The sequence below is a fragment of the Oreochromis aureus genome, linkage group 4, assembly GCF_013358895.1.
Source record: "Oreochromis aureus strain Israel breed Guangdong linkage group 4, ZZ_aureus, whole genome shotgun sequence".
Lineage (NCBI taxonomy): Eukaryota > Metazoa > Chordata > Actinopteri > Cichliformes > Cichlidae > Oreochromis > Oreochromis aureus.
The window spans coordinates 13490687-13513543 of NC_052945.1; the positions used below are offsets into that span (position 1 = coordinate 13490687).

A 22857-nucleotide genomic window follows, 5' to 3' on the forward strand; every position below is an offset into this window, starting at 1 on the left:
CAGAAATGTTCCTTCTGGCAGCAGCAGAGACAAGTCCATGAGGCATTATATTCAATAAAGTTATATTGCAAAACATATTTCAGTATGATCCTGGACAAGGATAAATACTGTAAGCAGTGGGAATTCATGATTTAAAGACTTGTTGGCTTCTACCAGAGACGCCACAATAAAAATTGACTAGGGACAATAATATGTCTGCCTTGAGCATCTGAGAAGCACTTCACACAGAGATAATTTTAAGGCTTTTAGGGATTTAATCTGATTTTGCAATTAACTGGTTCGTTAAACTCCTGCTCCTGGGATTAAACAGAAATTAAAGTAATTCGGGAATAGAACAGGGAATTTCCCAAGACGGTCTCTCCAACACACTCTGGTAATCTTCCATCCACACAAATGCAATCAGTCATTTCTCAATAAGTGTTTTTGGTGCTTATTGTCAGCAGGCCATGTGTTTCTTCTTGGTAAGTCCCTGAAGCAGGCTAAGCACTGCGAATCTGAAATCTTGATTTTTTTCTCATTTTCTGATCACATTGAATGCCAATTAAATGAAAAGAATACTTTAGTCGCTGGATCATATTTTTTGATCATTTATACCTCTGGCGTATCCAAGAACGTGAGAGAGAAGTATCAACAGTCTGAACAGAGGGTAACACGTCACAAACTCAACATATTCATTATGAGGCAATACAAACTAAATGGTCATTTTCTGTATTTACAGAAATAATATACAACACCCACGCCATGTGTATAATAACTTTTCTTGATGTACTCTTTAGACGTTCATAATTCATAATACTGAGCATTTAATTGATTCCCAGTAAGGAGGAAATCCACTCCGGCGATCATATTTCATTGCCTCTATAAAGCTGGTGACCTGTCCCTGATCTGAATGAGTTCTGCCCTTGATCTCCCTCCCCTGTTGTCCTCACTTGGTAAGCAGTGAACATCAAGGTCCTGATTCGTCATGGGTTCTATTGAGCAGAACTGCTTATGTTGCCATGGTATCAGGGGAGCGCTGTCAGTCATTGTCAATGAGATGACAAGCTCTCATTTCTTTTTCCTGTTGCCACATTTGCCCTTTTGAGACATTGGTGCTTCAACTTGAAGCAAAATGCAAACTATAATATGAGAGGAGCACAGATTTCTGCTACCAATCAAATGGTAATCATTAATTAGCCAAGTGTGGCTATCAAACTCTGTAAACAGATCTACCAAACTTCCCCGTAGCCTCTGGATCCCGTTCTTTCTTTTCATTCGGTTGTGATTGTAAGCATAGGAGAGTGACACAACATCAGCATCTTTGCAGCAATTATCACAATCTAGGCGTCAAACACCTTAATGCTGAATCTGCCCCCTGAGACAGCTGCTCTCCTTGGATCAATGCCGTCATGGAGATGCAAGACCTGTGCATCATGTATTTGCCACTTTGACACCAAATACTCTCCTTACTTATTACTCATCACAGGTCCAATGTAGCCAACTGCATGACTGAGAAAAAGTATGTAAATTGCGGAGGAGTCATTCATAACTCCAGTTTTCCAACACCAAACTATTCCTAGTGTGGTGTAGTTGGTCAAATCAAAACAAAAAAATCCTGTTATTTATTTCTAGGACCAAATTATTCCTGTGTGAGGGTTTGCACCTTTAAAGATTTTGTGATCAGTCATGGTTTTACTGCCCGTCCCACTTGAGATGTAGCCTGTGAAGTAGTCTACAACGGTAGACGGATGAAGCTAAATGACCTACAAATGAACTCTTGTCACAAATATAATCTTGAAATAATTTCAGAAATCTCAGGAAACCTTAAACAGACAGCAAAGACTAATGTGGGAATTGAAAGCACCAACTCACAGAAAACAGGCATTTTTCTGAACATAATCGTCATTACAATCATGATAACAATTGTATCACAGCAGAAATAATTGAATTAGTCTGCCTTGTCTCTGCTAATACAGAGCGTGTCCTAGTCCTCTGAGCTATGGGTCACTGGCTGGTGGAAAGGCTTTACTTAAAAGGGATGCAAACTGTTTAATGGTGTGAACTTAATAATTTGATGTTGCAGGGTTAATATCTCTGTACTGTAAATTTGACGTGACATTAGCTAGACAGTCTTGCGTGTCAGTATTTAAGCAGTCACAAAGATGAGCCATTCACCCACCCACCCACATCCTCATCACCTCCACCTTTATTTCTTTCTTCCGTGTGCTATAGAAGGTTGAAGCGGTGGCTAAGTCAGGAGAGAAAGCGCCGAACAGAGAGAAGCAATGAGTGGGTGGTCGCCTGCAAGCCCACATAAAACTCTCTGTACTTGAGGTTAGGAAATGTTTTTGGCCTTCTGTTGAAGGTTTCCATTAAATGTAACATTTCTCAAACTTATCCTTCACTCTGTTTCTTTTTTTAAATCCTGATTGTTGTTTTATAATGCTTTTAATGTGCCCACTTTAACCATGCAGCACACTTTAGTTCTTCTCATAAACCAGCAGCATTAGCGGCCCTTTGTTTTGTTTATTCAATTTTTTTTCCCCATGTCCTTTCAAATGAATCATTTCACAACACCAAACTCCAAGTTAAATAGAAATGCATGTCAAGCAGAAACAGGGTACCAATAAAGTTGCATATTCAGATCAAGCAGCAAATTCAGTGAATAAAAAACAAAGCTAGGGAGACTCCACAACTCTCATGTGAAATAAGCAGACCAACAGCTTGGTATGAAAAAACAGATTCGGTCTCTACATCTAATATTTGCATTTATAACAATTGCAAAATTGTAGTGGTGAAGCTTTTTTTCTTTTTCTTTCTTTAAAGAAATCACCTCTTCATCTTACCTGGCCGCTTTTAATGACAGGTAGGTGCCCCCAGCTACCTGCTAAACTTTCAACATAAACCTATTAATTGTGTGTGTAGTGTTGACTATATAGAATTAATTAATCCACTCATTTCTGACAATAAATATAGCTCGCTGTGTGGTACAAACTTTCCAAGAAACCTGCATTTTAATTTTAGTAAATAAAATAACATTTTTATTTATGTGTTATAATTAATCAGGCAATCCATGTATGCAGGTTATAGCTGCATCCTCGCTCGGGTGGTTTGCCACCCTTTCATCCAAATATGGGCACTTCTGATTCAGTCTTCTTATATTAACAGTCTGTGCTTAAGACACTGAAATGTACTCTGTCTATAATCGATACTGACCACTTGCGATCCATACATGTGTGAACCCAGACACACATCTGATTGTCAGTTGCAACATTCATACTGAGTGCTAAGATGTTTATGAATCACTTACGGGATTGTAATATCTCTGAATAAAAGAAATACCAGGCTGGGGGTATTTGACTTAAACAAATCTTGATGGGTCTGCAGGCTCACCTTCTTAGACTTGCACAGCAGCCTGGTGTAAATGTGCTCCAAAGACACTCACTAACCCGAAATCTAAATACAAAGTGACACATGAAGGAACACAACACAGAAAAAAAAGATCGTCTCTGTCCTTTACATAAGATGGATGACCTAGATAAAGATTTATCCTGCAACTAAAAGCTGAAATTAACACATTTAAATCCACACTGTGACAGGCCTTTTGCCCCATTTGTAAGGCATTGGCTGAATGTGTTGTAGTCCAATGGCTGTAAAACTGTAGCAGAATTTCTTCTCTGTGCTGCATTGGAGGAAAAAGAAAGCAGATTTGAAGAGCTTCTATAATAGTTCCCCCACATAACTTGGACCAGCTGGTGCACACCCACAGAATGGAACAACTGGCCGTTGGGGTTCAGCCTGTTGTCTCACATAGTGATTTAATGAAAGTCATCAAAGAGAAACACAGCAGAGAGTAAGGTTTGAATGAATAACCGAATAATTGCTGAGGCTTTTCGATGTGGTGTGATACAGCCGGACTCGGGAAACATAAAGAAAAGAGGGAAGACAAGAAGGTTTTCCTCAGCATGAGTGCCCTCACTCTATATGATGGTGAATGGAGCTGAAAAATTTAAGGAAAACACCTTGGTGTGTTTAGCTGGGACCTGATTTCCTTCACCATCATAGGCAAACATCTTTCATTTGAGTACATTCAGTGCTTGCCTGGATTGATTTGAAGATGGAAAATCTGAACGTGGCATAATTCTCCTTTCAGATCACAGACCATATTTACATTTCTAGACTTTTTTTTCTCAATTTTATTTCAAACAATCTGCTCATGTTGACTTATCAGTAATACCTGACCCAGGATTGAGGAAGCTCACCTTCTTATTATTATTTCAGTCACTGCTGGAAACACTGAAAAAGCACTAAAATGGCTTTTGTTAAAGGACTCACAACTTTTGAACAGATGTAATTGGTGCTGTATTTTATTATTTAGACAATTTCCTCGCTAATTATTAATATATTTAGAAAGCTTCCACTCAGTCAGTGACAGTACATATGTGACGTTCCAGGTGTTATACTGATCATGTTTCCAAAAGGTTTAAAAGGAAGGCCTTTGACTGCAGGTATCACAGTAGTGTAGCACTAAGGTAGGTGTGGTGCACTGATTAGTGCTGTTACCGTGGAGCAAGAAAGTCCTGGGTTCAAATCCAGTGGTCAGCTGAGACTTTTCTATTTTGATTTGCATTTTTTCCCTATGCTTGTGTGGGTTCTCTACAGATACTCCAGCTTCCTCCGAAAGTCCAAAGACATATAGTGCACATGAATTAGGTTAATTGGAAAAAAGAAGTTTATCCAGGCTATAGTATGCCTGTTACCCCATGACAGCTGAAACAGGCCCCAGACTCCAGACCTGGATAGGTTATAGAAAACTGATGGATAGATGGATGGACTTCAACTGCATCTCTCAACAACTTAAAGTCTGGAGAATTCCACATTTTCTGAGGTGTTTCATGGGAGTCAGCCCTTTGTTCACTGTTATTCAGTCTTTTTGTTTTCTTGGAACCATCACACTGAAACACAATAAATCCCGCTATCAATCTGACATACAGCTGCATGTGTTACTTTGCTTAGACAACCTGGAAAGCTTGAAAGATGCACTGATGATCTCAAGCACTCAATATTTCAAAACTTTCTCCAACTCCAAGAAATAATAAAAAAAAAAACATGCCGAAAAACTACAAAGGCAGAAACCTGAGTGTTTTTATTGATGTCCAACTGTACTCACAGCACTCCACCACTGCTATTATGGCAGGGCTCAGTAATCATTAAAAAAAAGAATCCAAACATATGAGTTTCCTGACTCACAAAAAGCGATCCATGTATTCACCTCACAATTAGATTACTGTAATGCACTTTTTGCTCCCCTTGAAGATTATATTTAGGGTCCAATTCATCTTCAGCTGGAGTGCTATGGGTCGAGTATAATAAAGCATATTATAACTCTACTGAGCGCTTTGCTAGCTGTCAGTGCAGAATTTGCTTCAGTATGTTAGTGTAGTAGTAAGGATAAGGACATGATTTTTTTTTTAATTATATGTTTATGCGTGTGTGTGTGTGTCTGTGTGGGTGCTTTAGTGCCTTTCAAACCTGTATATGAATTGTGCTATAGCTATAAATTGACTTTACGATGTTTAGAGTGTTTTGTTTTCTGTTTTTGCCATCATCGGCCTGGCTAGCACGAACAGTTGGAAATGGACGGCTGCCACTTTCAGGTCAGGATTAGAAGTGCTGTCTTACAGCATTTGTCGACTTCCCTCAAACTGAGACAAAGAGGGTATGAAGTTCAGCTGTCTGCTGCAGTTAAAGATACAGAGGGAGCTCACAAACGTGTTGACAGTTTTATTTTCTTTGCCCTGCAGGCATGGATTTTATTTCTAAAGGCAAATAAAATTAAAGATAATGCTTCCCCATTTCACCTGGAACTTCCTCTGTTTACTGTGGCCTGGTTTGAACTGCAAGGTATTTTGTACACTGCAGTAAATTCTTACGGAAAACACTTCCCAGGAGTATGATAGTCACAAATCCCTTATTTAACAAATTCTTTCCCTGTGTCTTTTTTTTTTTTTAATCTCTAAAATTTTGCCTTCGGGGAGTCATTTTTCTTTACTTGTTCTTCAAATACATGAAACTAGAGGAAAACAAGTTGTGTTCCCTACAGCAATGGGATGCATTTTTTTTTCTTTTGGAGTCAGCTGCATGTTGGCGTCTCTCACATTTGGTCTGTCAGCGCTGTGTGACTGTGTAGAGGCAGAATACGAATTCAGGATGAGTGCATGTGTATGCGTGTGCGCATCTGTGTGTTTGTGTGTGCATGGGACGTATCCGCATGAATGAAGGACCAAATTCCACATTAATCAGAAACGAATCATGGCAAACCACAGGATCAAAGACCTGTCAGCTTTAAAGATGGCTTCATGCCCTACAAACTTTGAAAAATTGCTTTTAGCTCATCAGGAACTCAGCTTCCACCCAGAAACAGCATGCTTATGGCTCAGACCGTTCAGAGGCACTTTGCTCCTTTCAAAGAGCTTTCTCTCTTTTCACCCTATCTCCTCTTCTCCTCTCTCCTGCTCCTTGTCTTTTATCCCCATACAAATAACGAACAAACTAAAATAAAGCCTGATATCTGACCTACATTATAAGAGCCTGGTGTGAAGCGATTCATCTTTTTTTTTAAGAAGCTTCTTTAGACAGAAGGAAAGTGTACATCAACAGTTTCTTAATTAAAACTGAAGGCAGTATAATAGCTAATGTGGCTTCATAGCTCTCATCCTAAACCTTCGTTGCACACTGGTTATTCCAGGGAATAGCAGAAATCCATAAGAAAATTCCTCAACACTCTGGGATCTACAGTGTATCAGGTATAATGGAGTGTGAAAGGTGAATTCATGCAATGTGAAAGAGAAATGTGACTTGTTTACCATGAAAAGCACTTTATTTTTCTAATGACATGTTTTTATCGTGGCACTACAATTATTTTATTTGTGAATTCTTTATAATGCTTTGATATAATAGCTCTAAAAAAACATTGAATGTCATGTTTCTTACTAATTTTCCAATACTAAAATTCTCTCTACTCTACCCTCTACTTAATCTCAATCCTAAAACCTTAAATATAAGACACGATTCATTCCAGATATTTAAAAGCCTCACTCGAAATCACTCCTACTTCATTGTGAGGTCCCTTCGCTGGGTACGTGCATTGGAGTTTCCACATTAAATGCTACTTGTTTCCAGAGTGGATAAGGACAGTTTGGAACTTTATAAACATTAAAAACAGATTTAAGGTGGCCACAGAGAAATATTCCTCATAAAAGTAAGCCAAACTCTTTGCAAGACAATAAAAAAAAAAATCTTTAGAAATGTGCACATCATTTTGGCTGATGAACTCATTCCTTATCATTGGGATGAACTAAAAGGACTCGACTGGCACCTTCCAGGCGTGCTAACTTGATGAGAACATTTCTGATTTGCTAATTTACCATCTTTTAAATTGTCAACACTTATTTCACATCGCCCACAAGAGACATCCTGCGACATCGTGCCTTGCAGTGTTTTCAGCAGGCTGATCCCTGATCAAACAGAATTTGGTGAGCCACAGTTGTCAGGGTTAGTCAGCTCCACTCACGACTCAAGTTTAGCAGTGGCTGAATGGGACCTGTGAACTCTCGCAAGCTTAAGATGAGGCTGCTATGATCTGGTTGCGTGGCTAGGAAATAGCCGCGAGCATCAGACGTGAGTGAGGCAGCTGACTTGGGAGTATTTCTATTCACTTCTAAGTTATTGTACAGCTCCACACTTGTTTTTAATTAGAAAGTTATGACGAACGTTTATAAGCGGTTGTATGAGTCGTCGTTTATTTTATAGTCATCTCAGCATGTCACGGTGGAACCGTACAAACAAATACACGTAAAACTGAAAAGGCAAACTAGTGCAAAGGACTCAAAACTCCTTTCTCAGTTGAGGTGAGGTTTTACAGCCAGATCAGATATATGACGCCTCTGTCCTGTGGCAAATAGGATCAGAGGTATGAGCATGTGACATACAGTCCTGTCCTTGCACAGGACTGTATCACACACTGAGGATTAGGAGACCTTTCTGATCGATATTGAGAGAGAAATGACTGCTAATCAATAACATCAACATGTTGTTCCCCTTTTTGTCCTTTTTAAAAAAAAAAAAAACTCTTTTGTTCAGTGTTTATACGTTTATACATAATGGTAGCATTACTGTGGCCATTATTCATGTCACGCTACAGTGACATGAATAATGGCAAAGTGCACCTTTTGAACAAAATCAAAACTTTGATATGCGCCAAGCTCCTAGTGCTTGTAATAGCTCACTGTGATGATGTACAGCTCTGGGTTCCATGTCAAGGCAGTGCTGTGCTCCACCTCCAGCTTTGCATTGAACAAATCCTCATCTTACCCCTGGCTAACCCAGAACTTCTCCTCATGAATCCTGCGTTTTATGATCCAGAGGTTTAGTGTTGACGTTTGCTCTGCTGCTGGTCATATGTCGAGGGTGGGGGATAAACTTGACAAAATGAACATGGTGTGAACTTCAGCACTGTCAAAAGGCTTCTTGACATGTTGACAGGCCCAGACGGAAAAGTCTTGTTAGAGTGCATAAACACACTTGAGGTGTCAATGTAGCTGTAAAAAACACTTGTTACTTCTGTCGAAGACAATATGATATCTACTAGAATAAAGCGTTTTCTGACAGCAAGTTTAGCATATTTGTTTTTCTTTTCCCTTTGAGCTTTTATATATAATCTTTTTTATTTAGAAAATGGATAAATGCATTGAGGTGTTGTATACTGATGGTTAATTGAAGACATTAATGCCATATAACGTCGGCGCTGAGTCATACTGCATCTGCACTGCACAAAGAGCAGAGAAAGGTAGCATTTTTCTTGGATAAATCAATAGAAGGTATGCAGACTATTCTTCCTTCAAATGCAGCTAGCAAAAAAGGTCAAGGCTCTGACAGCAATTATTTTCTGCTACTAGCTCAGAAAGAAACAATTACCAAGTTTACCACTGGCCAGTTTTCCATACAACCACAGAGAGCTCAAGATGTGTAGTGTAGTAAGGGCTGAAAGGGAAGATTTTCAAAAGCTAGATGTTTGTCTGTGTTCCAGCCATCAGAAAATCCAAAACAATACCTTCTTTCCATCACAGCACTTGCTATTGAAGAAATAACGCAGGTTTCTATGATATTGCATGATGTCATGCACACACTGAAAGTATACACATATTGTATTTGTGCTTCCTAAATGAATACTTAGTAACAGCATCAAAACAAATCACACATCTCTCCACACAGCTTTGGAAATCTGGTTTGATGGATGCGCCTCAAATTTTCACGCTTGACTTCCCCCGCTAAGCAGAGGACCTCTGTATACAGGCTGAAAGGTTACCGGGATCATTAGCTGATGCTCTTTATGATACAGCTAATCATCACCATTGTTTGCCTTTACCACTCGAGGCTTTGTGAGAGATCCAGGGAATGAACATTCAAGCTTAGCATGTTTTTGACTTTATGGATTTCATTAATAGAATTTCATTTTTTATGCCTTTTCTTTGATGGATTTATAAACAACATGCATTTGTAGACGTTGCAGATTTAACCTCAAGCCAGTAGTGAAGCACAGCTGTGCAAAGTGTGCCCCTGTGTTTGTGAAAGCAACATGTTGCTGGAAATTTTTTCCTTGCTTAAGCACAACTCACTCATCAGTTCAGACTTTTCCAAAACACATTTAAAGGGTTCACAGCCTTGTGTGTGCCTGGGGCACTTTTGTTTGCCTGACACCATAAATGAGGAATTAAATCAGGGGCACTTATATAGACATTTCACTTAACCGGGCTTGTCACAGATAACTGGTGCTTTCATACAAGAAAGACAACAGAAAGACACTTCTCCAGGGCAAAGAACATTTTTTATTCATTTATCGGAAGCCTTGAACCAGGGTGGATTATAAGCTTAAATAACTTTTAATTATTTCAATAACATATTAATTCTCAATTTTGAAACATACAACATTTATCCGAGATAAAGAGGGAAAATATCATAGACTAGCAGTCGGCATAAGACTGGCCTCTAACATGTTCTGTAACACCAAAACATCAGTTTATTCAATAGAATTGATTTACATTATCCTCAGATGACATTACATGAGACACTGTATCTATTTATCCTCCTGTGTATTCAAGGTCCAGATCTTTTAAACTGTCTCCAGGTCACGTGTAGTCAGCATGTTGAGATGAACTTTGGATCCAAAATTGTCAAAATTAACTAAGCAACAGATATACAAAGACTGTTACAGCTCAGTATGAGCTGGTAACAACAAAGAACTGCCTTTCTTTGGAAGACCTGCCTTTCCTTTAGCTACACTGCAGTATACTTGACTGAACAGACTGAATAAACATCAAGAGGCCTGATTGTTTGATGCTGGTGTCTTGGGTTCATCTTTTCTGGTTTAATGTGAATGCACCATTGAATAGCTGTGTGTATGTATATAGCTATATTACATATAAACTTCTGTCTACCTGCCTGTGGTAGAATCTGAAAGGGATAGTGAGTCAATACATCATTCGCTTACCAAATCATTTACAAGTGAAGCTTAAATATAAACAGATTTAATTGCTACGTGAAATGTGAGCCTGATTGAGAGACATAACAGCATTTCACATCATATATTTATCGTTCATTTGCTCACATGTTTATACCTGCTACCCAATTAGGCTGTGGTCAAACTGAGATTGCATTATTGAAATAATTTATAATATCCCTCCCCGGACGTAATTTCATTACCTTTCGAAAGGATTTAATAGGAGGGGATATTACTACACATATCAAATGATGCATGATAAATTATTATATCTTTACTTTTGCTATTGGACTTGAACTACAGGCATGAGTCTGGAATACTGCCTAGACTTGTGTTTCAGCTGTGGGCAGCCTGGGTAATCATTAACGAGATGGCTCTTTGTACACTGAGACCTGGATTTTCTCATTGTCCAAGTAGGCAATCACAGAACAGCTGTTTGTGCTCTGTGGCTGCAAGCAACAAGAAAAGAGGAGAGATCTTCCACGAAGCAGGTCATTAGATGAGAACATGGAGTCACTGTCAATATTTGCACTACACAGACATTTAGGGGAACCTATTAACCCCATCTGAACCAGAGGTTCAGTTCAGGTTCTCTCTCTCACTGTTTAGGTATGTGAAGATTCTCGCTGGCAGGGTTAACTGTGGGATGACAATATTTAGACTAGTCTCTTACGACTGGGGTTCCTTCGTGTTTACAGACATCTTTAAAAAAGGTTTTCTGGTCTCTGTGCTGCTTACATTGTCTGGTCTCCATCATATCAACACTCTTTACAACCCTAATTGGGCTTTCTTACTCATACATCCTTGTCTTGGATTTATAAATAAGGATAAATTCCTTCTACCACTGTGGATGTTAAAAATGTTAAACCAGTCAATCAGCCAATCATAATCAGTCATCAGACAGAGGCTATTGAAACACAGTGTACGAAGCTCGTAGCTTATAGACCTGATCATTAACATACTTGCAGCTGCAACATAGCAACAACAGACTTGACCCAAGCTTGTAAAAATACAGTTGTAACAAATGTGGGTGAATTCACACAAACATAACGTAACTTGAAGTTGGAGAACAAGAGGGAGATTATCTTACTTCTATTCAGAGTATGCCGACTATGACTGGGATTTTACTACTATCTGTATGAGCATCATCATTTTTAGACCGGCAACCTCTGGACTCACCTGAGTGAATAGGTCTGAGTATGTGACGCTTTTATCTGGTGTAAGCGACCCTGCTATCCACCCTTCTGTGAACTCTGAGCAGTGAAGTGTTTGCTAAAGGTGTAATTCTAGCTTTCCTTGCTCGAGACTTCAGCAGACACCGAGGCTCAGGTGATCAGTCACTATAGAGAAAAGCGTTCAGATTGGGGAGACAAACAAAGACGCCCACTCCAAACACCTCTAGCTGCTCTGGTCTCAACTCCTCATCCACTCTCAAATCCACTGGGAAGGCTTAAGCCACTGGCCAGGGTCACTGAGGTTGAAATAACACAGCTACTTCAGTTTGACCCACCAGATCAGGCCATGACCGCCATCCTTCATTTGATCTGCCAGCAGATATCACATCTATGGGCTTATTTAGTCCACTGACCGATTAATGGTTGTAACTGGATCTGCCTATGTATGCTTACTATCTGTGTCTATCTGTCTATTAGTGGCTTTTGGGGATTTTCAAAAGGTGCGAGGTCAGTTGTGAAAATAACTATAAACTAAGTGGCAATAATACGGAAGACTGTTATGTGTTATAGTCTGTATTCATTGTTTGCTTCAGTAAGAATTGATAATGAATGACAGGTCACCAGCCGTGAAATACATGTAGGCATCAATTCTGGGTTTTATTTCTCTGTGTATAACCACCCTCTGACTGTCACAGCTAAACATTTCATGGGTGAAATGATCAAATGTGACAAATTCTGTCTTCATGATGAAGATCACCCATTTATTTCTGTATAAAGAGATCTGAATCTCTTTGGTCTTAACTGTATCATGGTTTCAAATCATTTTTGTGCCACTTTGTGTGTAATTATCTTCACATGTGCAAGCACTCACAAGCGCTCTCAAATTATCCACATATTTTCATCTACGACTCAAATGTGGGAAGCGCATTTGAAGCACATAAATGGATCAGCAGCCGTCTAACCGCTGTACCATGTTTCCCAACAGCGATGCATCTCGGCACTGTCACGCCGCTCTTTAATTTGGAGGATCTCTGCTCAGGCCTGAAACACCAGAGAGCAGCAAACACTCTCCAACTCGCTGCCGTATAATTAAAGAAGAAATGTTTGCCTCACTAGCCTTGTCACACCAGTATAGAAACCCTTGTTAGCCACCAGCACTGAATTACAAGGTCTTTGTAGCTGGCCACATTTGAAACTGTATTAAGTGTATGAGTTGTATGTGTGAGAGAAGGACACACACGCAGAAATATGAAGGGAAATTTGACGTATAGGAACCAAATGTAACATCACTCCCCAAATTTCCTGTCTATTTATAGAGACAATTCCAATGTGCATAAAAATAGCATTCGATAATTGATTTTTTTTCCACCACATGTAATCACGTCTCTTCTTACTCAATGATTATGAATCTTGCTTCTGGGACTAAATTATTAACAAGATGCTGGTTTAATTAAGTCTCGAGTTGCAGAAGCAATGTTTTGAATCAAATACTATTCTATGTCACTTGAGATTGGTGAACGCACACTGAGACAATTTTTTGAGGCTTTAATGCAAAACAGCACTGAAAATGCATTCTTTTTTTTAAAATTCAGAATGTTATAGTGTTGCATTTAGTACCTCTGACCCTTTTGCTTCCCACAGCCGACTGCTATTGGAAACAAACCTATAAAGAGCTTGAATGATGGGCAATTTTGTGTGCAAGCTCACAGTTTAGATAGAATATGTTAATGTTTGATGTACTTTACGGATGTGTTTGTATGCTTCACTGTAAGTGTTTGTGTGGGCGTGTGCATCCACATAGTATTTGTAGCCATGAGCATTTGTCGCAATGAGCTTTTTACAGTGCATCTGGAAAATATTCACAGCACTTCACTTTTTCTACATTTTGTCACGTTACAGGCTTATTCCAAAATTCTACACACAATACACCATGAAGATCAAGTGAAAAAAGGTTTGCGTCTTTTAGATTTATTACAAATAAAAAGCAAAATTATAACATACGTAAGTATTCACAGCCTTTGTTTAATACTTGAAGTGCCTTTGGCAGCAATTACAACGTACAGTGTATAGCACACCTTAAATGGGTGCTCCATCAGAGTGGATGGGGAGCATTGGAGTCCACTTGTAGTAAACTAAGCTAATAGGATATGATTTGGAAAGGCACACACCTATAAGGGTCCCATACCTGACTATGCAGGTCAGAGCATAAACCAAGTCATGAATCCAAGGAATTTGAGACAAGAGGTCTAGGGAAGAGTGCAGAAAATCTCTGCAGTACTGAAGGCCCAAATGCACACAGTGGGCTCCATCGTTTGTAGATGGAAGACATTTGGAAGTATTAGGACTCTTCCTTGAGCTTGAGCCAATCTAAGCTATCAGGTTAGAAGGGCCTCAGCCAGGGAGGTAACCAAGAACCCAACACTCCCTTTGACAGAGCTCTGGCATTGCTCTTTGGAAAGAAGACTGTCCAACCATTTCTCCAACGCCCCACCAATCATGTATGGTAGAGTGGCCAGACAGAAACCAGTCCTCAGCAAAAGGCACATGACAGCCCGCTTGTCCATGAAAACTATGAAAAGATCACAGAAAACAAAATTCTCTGTTCTGATGAAACAAAGACTGAACTCTTTACCTGGCCAATGTCATCCCTGCAGTGAAGCAAGGTGGGGGCAGCATCATGCTTTGTGAATATTTTTTGGCAGCAGGAATTGTGAGACTGAAGTGAATTCAGCAATCTGCAGAGACATCCTTGATGATAACCTGTTTCAGAACACTCTCGACCTCAGACTGGGGCAAGGGTTAATCTTACAGGACAATGACCCTAGGCACACAGCAAAGCTATCAAAGGAGTACCTTCGGGACCAATCTGCGAATGTTCTTGAGTGGCCCGGGCAGACCCCGGACTTGAACTTTTTCACATATCTGGAGAGATGTGAAAATAGCTCTGCACTGACACTCCCCATCCAACCTGATGGAGCGTGAGAGGTTTTGTAAAGAAGAATGAAAGAAACATCCCAAAATAGGTGTGCCTAGCTTGTTGCATTATACTCATAAAACAAACAAAACAAAAAAAAAACTTGAGGCGGTAATTGCTGCTCAAGTTGTGCCAGCAAAATATTGAGCAATGCTCAGTGAATACTTGTGTACATATTATGTACATATTATATTTTTGTTTTTTATTTTTAATAAATTTGAAAGAATTTCAAACAAATTTCTTTCACTTTTTCATTAAAGGGATTGTATATAGAACTTTGAGGTGGAAATCTATTTTGGAATATGGCACAATGTGGCACAAATAAAGCCCTATGAATACTTTCTGGATGCACAGTGTAAAGAAATCAGAAAACTATTATTTTCATCTTTATTCTATATATCTTCATGCATCCTTGAGTCCGAGGACAGACATGACTCTGGGAGATGTTGCTGTGCATTTTGAGGGTCTTGTTGCAGGATGTAGCGTCAGAGGTCATGGGCCAAAGGGGAATTTCAGGTTCCGCATCTACAACTTTGCCCAGACTGTCAGGGCCGCTGTCAAAGTGGGCAGCCAGCCGCGCTCTAATGTGAATTAGCAAGACAATGGGAGAGTTGAGGGGCGGGTTTAAGATGGGCTTTGATTTCTCAGAGATTTATAGGCGTGATGAAATCAGCTTTGAATAAACAGGGTTTGGCCATTTTCTCTATCGTTTAACTACATCTGAAGGCTCCAGGGTTTGTTACGGGAGACAAATACTTTGGATAAAAAGGCAGAAAATCTAAAGAGAAAGAAGAAAGGCGGGCTGCAGCTTCTTCTGAAGTCCACACATGTCCCATCCGGGGACCCATCAGCTGGCTGAGGCCCATTGTATGTTCTGCTTCACGACTATTACTGCCTTTCCAGAGAAATTCCCAACTGAAGACTTATGGAAATTATTCTGATGTGTTCCTGGGATACCAAGAAAACATTTGGCTGCCAACATGTAAAGGTCCTTGGCTGCTGTTAAACAGTTTAATGCTAAAAAGAGTCAGACATGTCAGTGAAGCATCCTGGTCTTTATCAACCAGTTAAACAATTTTTATGTATGTATACCTCAACCACATTACCCAGTGTATAGTGATAAGGTTTGCTTCCTCTCAATCCCCTCTCCTCTATCCTCCATGTCCTGCAGTAAATACTAAGTGCCCCCAGTGACCCTAGCAGTGATAAATAACCCTTAAGGTTAACTACGTTTCAAATGGAGCAGTGAGGCCATTATAGGCCTCCAGAGTTTTCTTGACGTCCTCAATATGTTATCTGTATGCCCAGGGACCTTTACCAGGGTAACATTAACTGAGCGCTCTTTTGTGTCCCGACAGATGAAGTTGGAAGAACTCTTTTAACCCAAAAACCTGAGAAGAAGTTTTCAATCTTCCGTCTGCATGTTTTTACATGTTTAGCAAGCATAATAAGTCTTGGAATAAAACGCATGCATTGTGTGTTGAATGTGACACGTTTTGTGTGTTCTGAATTAACCTGCATTTATCACTGAAGGAGCACACGCGCATACAAGTGTCTGCAGAGATAGTGCTGGGTAATGAATTCATGATAACTGCAAATTGATGTCTTGGAAGCAGCTTTGAGTTTATCTTTCTCGGTTACCGAAGTTATCTTTGAAAACGTCTGGAGCCTGGAGATGTTGTGATTCATGTCAGAAGTAACATGACATAAAGTGTCACTTCTCCTGTAAATGCTGTTGAAAAAAAAAGAAAGAAAAATAGACAGCGACGATCAACCACATTAGTCGGGGGAAAGTAGCTGTCAGGAAGTTCAGCAATCATTTTGTATAAACACCATCTGCACACTGTAGTTTTATGCAATTTAGAGCTTTCACCCATAAACTGATGTGAAGTGCAAGACATCTATAGACTCTTGTAGATCAAAGACTGTCTCAATACACTGCGGTGGCAACTTCTGAGAGCGAGCACGAGAGAAGATTAGCGTCATATTACCCCAGTACATATGCTTTAAACAGGAAACAGAGTGGAGATGTATGTCTTCCTTATGATTCGAAAAGCCAGTAATATAACCTATACCGTATGTATTAAACAATGTACTAACTTCCAGCTATAGCTTTATTATTTTCTGAAAGCCATAAAAATAAATCTGGATTATCCTACACCACTACCAACTCTTTGTAGTCCAACACCTCCAAATTTATCGCCTGTCATTTGTTGGAAAAACATATGTACTGAAAATGTTCCAAATGTGTGTATTGAACCTCTCATTTGCAAAGCAGACAATTAACACTGTGTGTTCTCTCAACACTTGCAATTTCAACAGTATGTCACAGTGAAGCTACAAAAGCACAAAAGCTCCATATGTTACAACTTTGAATAGAAAAAAAAAAGATTTGAATTTCCACATATTTACACTTACTGTGTCCTCAAAGCAGAAATGGCTGTGCATCTTATTAGATGATGATGAAGAAGAAGCTATTTATGAGTTCACTGAGACACTTTTTACCCTCTGCACATTTAACACCCATGACCTAATGGACAACAAAAGTGTGTTGCAGTCACCACCTAGTGGCATAGCATCATTGTCTGCTGACAGCTTTCTCTTTTTTTGACCATGTTACATTTGTGACAGGTTCTGTCATACACAGCTCTATTGCTATGTCTACCTATGGACAATGCATGTCTAAGTACACTTTTGCATCATATGTTGATATGAAATAACCGAAGACCCACCAGCAAGAATGATTAAATATGTCGAGAAGTAGTAGTATTTTTTCAATCTGATCAATCTTACAAAACCTGGGAATATTCTGACCACCCTTGAGACAGTCAACTTTTTTTGTGTTATTTTACATAAAGCAGTTAAGCACCCAGACGATTAATGATCATGGAAAAAGAAAAATGTTCTGACGTCTGCTTATGATTCCACTAGGTGGTGACTGCAACACACTTTGTTTGTCAGGTCCTTTATTTTTGCTCCTTCAGACTTGTTTTTGTAGTAAAATGATTCATTAAGCTTTGGTGCTCTTTAGTTTTGTGTTAGCATACAATTTAAAAACAAATGTCGAGACAAAATTAGAGAGGCAAGGCTGAGATGGTTTGGACATGTGCAGAGGAGGGATGGTGGCTATATCGGACAAAGGATGCTAAAGATGGAGCTGTCAGACACCAGCAAAAGAGGAAGACCGCAGAAAAGATTCATAAAAAGTGAGGAGAGACATGCAGTGGATAGTAAAGACAGGGTGAGACAGAGGCAGGCAGTTAGGGTGGTGACCCCTTGAAGTAACCAGCTGAAAGAAGACGAAAAAAGCAATAAAAATGATGATCAATCTCATAATTTATGGGCTTGGGGGTAAAATACATCCATTCATGAGATTAACTCTGTGTTTAATAATCTAGTAATAGCAACAGGATCACTGATCAGTAACAAAATCTTTATTGCAATTGTTTATCATTAGCAAAAAATATATTGCTGTTTAAGTGTTTTATGTGCCTCAGTGTCATCAGAGTGTAATGTTATCTTATCAGCTCGTAATTCAGGACTACGATAAAATAGTAATCATAAAGCAATGTTTTGCCCAAACAAATAAAAGTAAATAAACTGATCATTTGACATGGTCAGATCATGTTAATAGTATAAAGAATCTAAACTTATTCTTAGCCAAATTGACATTTTGTTTTGTTTTGTTTTGTTTTAAAGATATAGCATATGTAAATCTACTAGTATGCTTTCAATATATCACATTAAATAGAAAGTTAAACACGGGATGCTGGGGAGAAACTGTCTAAGCAAATTCTAAACAGATCAATGTCTTTGCGCTATTACATTTTTCTTGTATTTTTCCCCTTTTTATTTTTGGTTTATCCTCAGAGATGCTGTTGAGACATTTTTTCCTTAACCACGTTTTAGTGGGATCTTTGATTTACGCTGTTTTGCTGAAATAATGTCTGCATGTGGTGCCAAGTTTCCAGAAGTTGATAAGCACGTCCTCGAAATGTAGCCAGGTGGAGCTATTTGCATTCATAAAGTTGTTTGTTCTCATTTCACCCATACTTGACAATCAATGGAAATTAAATGAAAGCTTCATGAAAAACTGCAGATCAGCAGTTTACCTCTATTTACTTCCAACTGTATAAATGAACAAGACAGAGACTCCTAACTTTTCAAAACCTTTGATTTACATGATTGTTTAATCTGCACCATTCTTCTTCTAAGATGCCACACACCATGTAAATATAATGTAGCACCATGCTTACATAGCGAAAGTATTTATCACGGTAGTTTGTGGCTATGGTGAACACTCTTATTCGCAGGCATTTACGTGTTTTGTGTGTCATGGCGCCACCAAGAGGTACAAAAAAATATGGCGTAAAGAAACAACTGTGCCATTTCATAGTATGCCCTATACCTACTAAAAGAGTGCAGATAGCCCATCCTACGGACGTCTGTGAAGCGTGCACATGATTAAACTTTTCAGCAACAAGCAGAATTATTTTCAAAAGGTTTATTTAAAATACTGACAAAAAAGGCAAACTCGAGTTTGTACAAAAGCAAATTAATCACAGGACATGACACACTTGCAACACAAAGTAGGCTATACAGTTCAAGGATAGTAAAAAAAAAAGAAAAGAAAAGAAAAAAAAGCACCATTTTTAAAACTAGGTTACAAAATGCAAAACATTTTTATTTGGTATATCAAGTACAATGATAAGTCAGGAAACAAAACTTCATGAGTATTAACACTTATTTTCAATTTGGAGGGTTTTCTTACTTCCTTCAAGAATTAAACAGATTAAGTAAGGCACATGGATCAAACATCTGACAGTTAAAACATAAAAAACAATGTTAAAAAAATAGGAAGCTTGATATTCTGGCTTTTGAAGCGACATCTCTTTGGCACAGCTGCATGACTTGTGAAAGACACAAACTCTATCACATAACTGAGCATGACAATGTTAACTTGACGACATTATGTACACAATGTATGAAAAAATGTTATAAATATGTCTAAAAACCACAGACACTATGTACATCTTTGTACTGAAGCAATGCAATGTTATTCATCTCATCACCGTTGATGGATTTGTTGAAATCAAGTGCCAGCATGCATCAAAAATCAATATGTCACCAATGCATTTCCAAACACACTCTGATAACACAGGTGTGCTGTTGAAATTCCCCCCAAAAAACAGGTGTGATGTTTTCAGAGAAATAATGGATACTGAAATACAGCAAAAAAAATCTATTTTGTGTTGGTGACACATGCACTTTTGTTGGGATGTCAGTCTATGGTCTGTGGGTAGTAAGCACAGTGCGCTGTTGTAGTAAAGGGCCTCCTAACTACCCTTCCTTATTTCTCCTCCCCTGATTCTTTCATTCTTTCTTCCTCAGGACGATATAAATTAGGCCACTGATGAGACACAAAGGGAAAGCCACCCAAGCCAGCACGTACGCATACCCGAAGTGTGTATAGATTTTTTTATCCTCTGGACGCATCACAGTATAGATGATCGCCCCGCACATCACAAACACACCTAGGAAAGATGAGAAGAGAGGTGAGGGGACTCTGAAGCAAATTGGCGTGAATGTAGATGATCTCACCACTCCACCCTATTCTTCTCGGGGTGTGACCGTCAGCATGTGATGAAGTCATACTCACTTGCTAAGATCTGGAAGATGGCAGTGAAGAAGAAGCGTCCGCCCTTGACCAGTCTGAACAGCTGATATAAAAACGCAATGAGGGAGAAGAAGCAGAAGAGGACTGACAGGATCATGAGAGCTTGCACTGCCTGAATCCAGTCTAGGAGACAGACAGAAGAGATGAATGGCATGACATTTGATTTGTGTATCGCTTTTCAGTAACAAAGCATGCTGCATTTTGTTTGTTTTTCTATAAACATGAACAAACCTTCATTGCTGGATGGTAGGCAATGGTAATCTCCACTGTTTGAGCATTTGTACCATAGATCTTTGCGACCACTGTTAGCTACAGACCAGGCCTGACAAACACAACAACACGGAACCATTTAACCTGTTACTGCTGTACATCCAGTAGCAATATTACAAAGCAATCAATCACTGAAACAACTCCTTGTCTATTCAGATCACATCCCCGTGCTCCATTCTGTATTTTTCACAATTTAAAAGTTGACCAAAGGTCTCACAGAACTTACAGTGGCAGCTGTCGACACGATGAGGAGAATGAGAATGATTACGTGCAAGATCAGCACTCCAAGCAGGATGAGCAGCATTTTTTTTTCAAGTAGGTCTGCAGGGATATAAAGAAAAGAGAAGACATTTCACGTGAATTTGCCATTACACCAACTCTCTTCTAGGTGTGTTCACTAGCCTATCTCCACGCCAGAGGGCGGCATTACCTCACTTATGCTTCGACCGCAATGTTTACCTCAATGTGAAAGTATTCCCTTACATTCAAACACAGGGCGAAGAAGGGAGGACCATTGACTATTTCCCGAAAATAGTTAATAATTAATATGGAGTTTAACGTCGAGCTGCACAAATGAATCTATTTTTTTCAAGGTGAGTCAAGTATTGAACTTTCGATCTATTTAAATCCCCAAATGACTTAACTAACCGATTAAAGTAATACAGGTTTGCATAAAAAATCATTAAAAAACGTGGTTAAAAATCAGCTGTCGATGTGAGTAAGGGAGACGGTTTCTTGACTAATCGGGAGCACTGCTGGAAAACAAACTCAACCCATCCGCATGAAAAAACATTCCAGCAAAGTACCGCCATGCGCGAGCCACAACTTTTCCTGTTTGGTAATCTCAAAGCACCTAACTTTAAAACTGGGAGAGACGAGCGAGACACTCAGGCAAAATCGCAGCTTCAAACGGTTTAACGGGTTTTGCGTCATAAAAGTAAAATCCACGGTCGATTTTAAGTCCCGGGGAGAAGTCCTGCTGTATGAGGGTAAAACTCAATGGGAAAAAAATGAAATCACTGACTAAAACAAGAGTATGGAAAAAGCCAATATATTAATCCCACTTACAAAAAAAGGCAAAACAAAAGTTGTTGGCTTTTTTCTCCGTTTAACAAATCGAGATGAAGAGCTGGGAAAGTATCACCTTGCTTCTGCTTTCGGACTCTCTGTAGATACTATTCCAGATGTAGCTCACACACCCCAGTCTGTCTGTTTCTCCGCCTGAACACCGCCCTGCAGGCCCTGCACGTCACCAGAGGCCTACTCCTTTCTTTCCCCCCTCTGTCTCTCTCTCTCTTTCTCTTTCCTCCCGTGGAGGCCCATCAACTAAAGTGAAATCTACAGGACTGTAGTATAACCTGTGGCACTGCTGTGCAAACCTAAAGCCTTCCACAGACACTCAAACAGAATTCCACACTTTCCAAAACATTAACGTAACCTGTCGATATAAAACTATGTAAAGTTGGTATATGATCGAAAGAGTCATTACATCCAGAGTGCTCATTCATTTTCTTATTTGTACACTGACAGTCAGGATGATTCTTGACTTTGTTGCATTTGATTGCAAACTAAACTCATTGATCGTCATAAAACACACGTGTACACATGTCAAGCATTATGTGTGTGTTTGCATGTGAATCAGCGAGGTGCGCTGGGGGCCCTGTGGTATGCCCAGAATGCCTGTGTGTGTGTGTGTGTTTGTGTGAACTGAGCCTCGTGTGTTCTCTCTCCGAGTCTATGAATAAACGGGGGAGTTTGTCCAGTGCCAAAGGGAATTAAAACAGTGCAGTATTTTGGTCATGCTACACTGATGGAACGGCTTGACTCGAGGTCCATCGATGGGTTACTAAGATTGCAGGCCAAAGCCCGGCAGAGTTCTGTATCCCTCATTACACTGCGGTCTCGTGCCATTTCCTCACAGTGACAAAGCTGTAAACCCAAATGAAGAATGCCAGTGACAACAGCGATAAAAGAACAAGCACACACTGCTGCTTTGAAACCATCGCAGTTCAAACGTGATAGTCATCACCTGCTGCAGTCAGAGAACACAGCTCGTGCCTGCCCTCTTTCCTCTCCCTTGCTGTTCTTGGCCCATCAGGTGGATTCCTGTGGTCTGTGTTTGTAAACACGCAAAGGGATGAACTGTGGGCTGCTGTACAGCCTCCCTGTGGGATGCCCGGTGAGGCAGCACTGTGTGTCCTGGCAGAGCTGGAGAGGCAAAAAA

The 22857-nt window shown here is 39.6% G+C and overlaps 1 protein-coding gene across 2 annotated transcripts; it reads right to left on the reverse strand.

The window, feature by feature from the left end:
- Positions 1-19175: 19175 nt before the first annotated feature.
- Positions 19176-21858, reverse strand: LOC116317700 (peripheral myelin protein 22-like). Of its 2 annotated transcripts, none has more exons than XM_031736553.2 (5): positions 21702-21858; positions 20860-20954; positions 20595-20685; positions 20346-20486; positions 19176-20220 (listed from the first exon to the last, which is right to left on the reverse strand). In XM_031736553.2, exons 2-5 carry the CDS (start codon positions 20935-20937, stop codon positions 20060-20062), a joined length of 471 nt encoding a protein of 156 aa, XP_031592413.1. In that variant the 5' UTR covers positions 20938-20954; positions 21702-21858; the 3' UTR covers positions 19176-20059. The 2 variants fall into 2 exon arrangements, with proteins under 2 accessions (XP_031592413.1, XP_039466513.1); XM_039610579.1 differs by having other exon boundaries at positions 21778-21821.
- Positions 21859-22857: the final 999 nt, after the last annotated feature.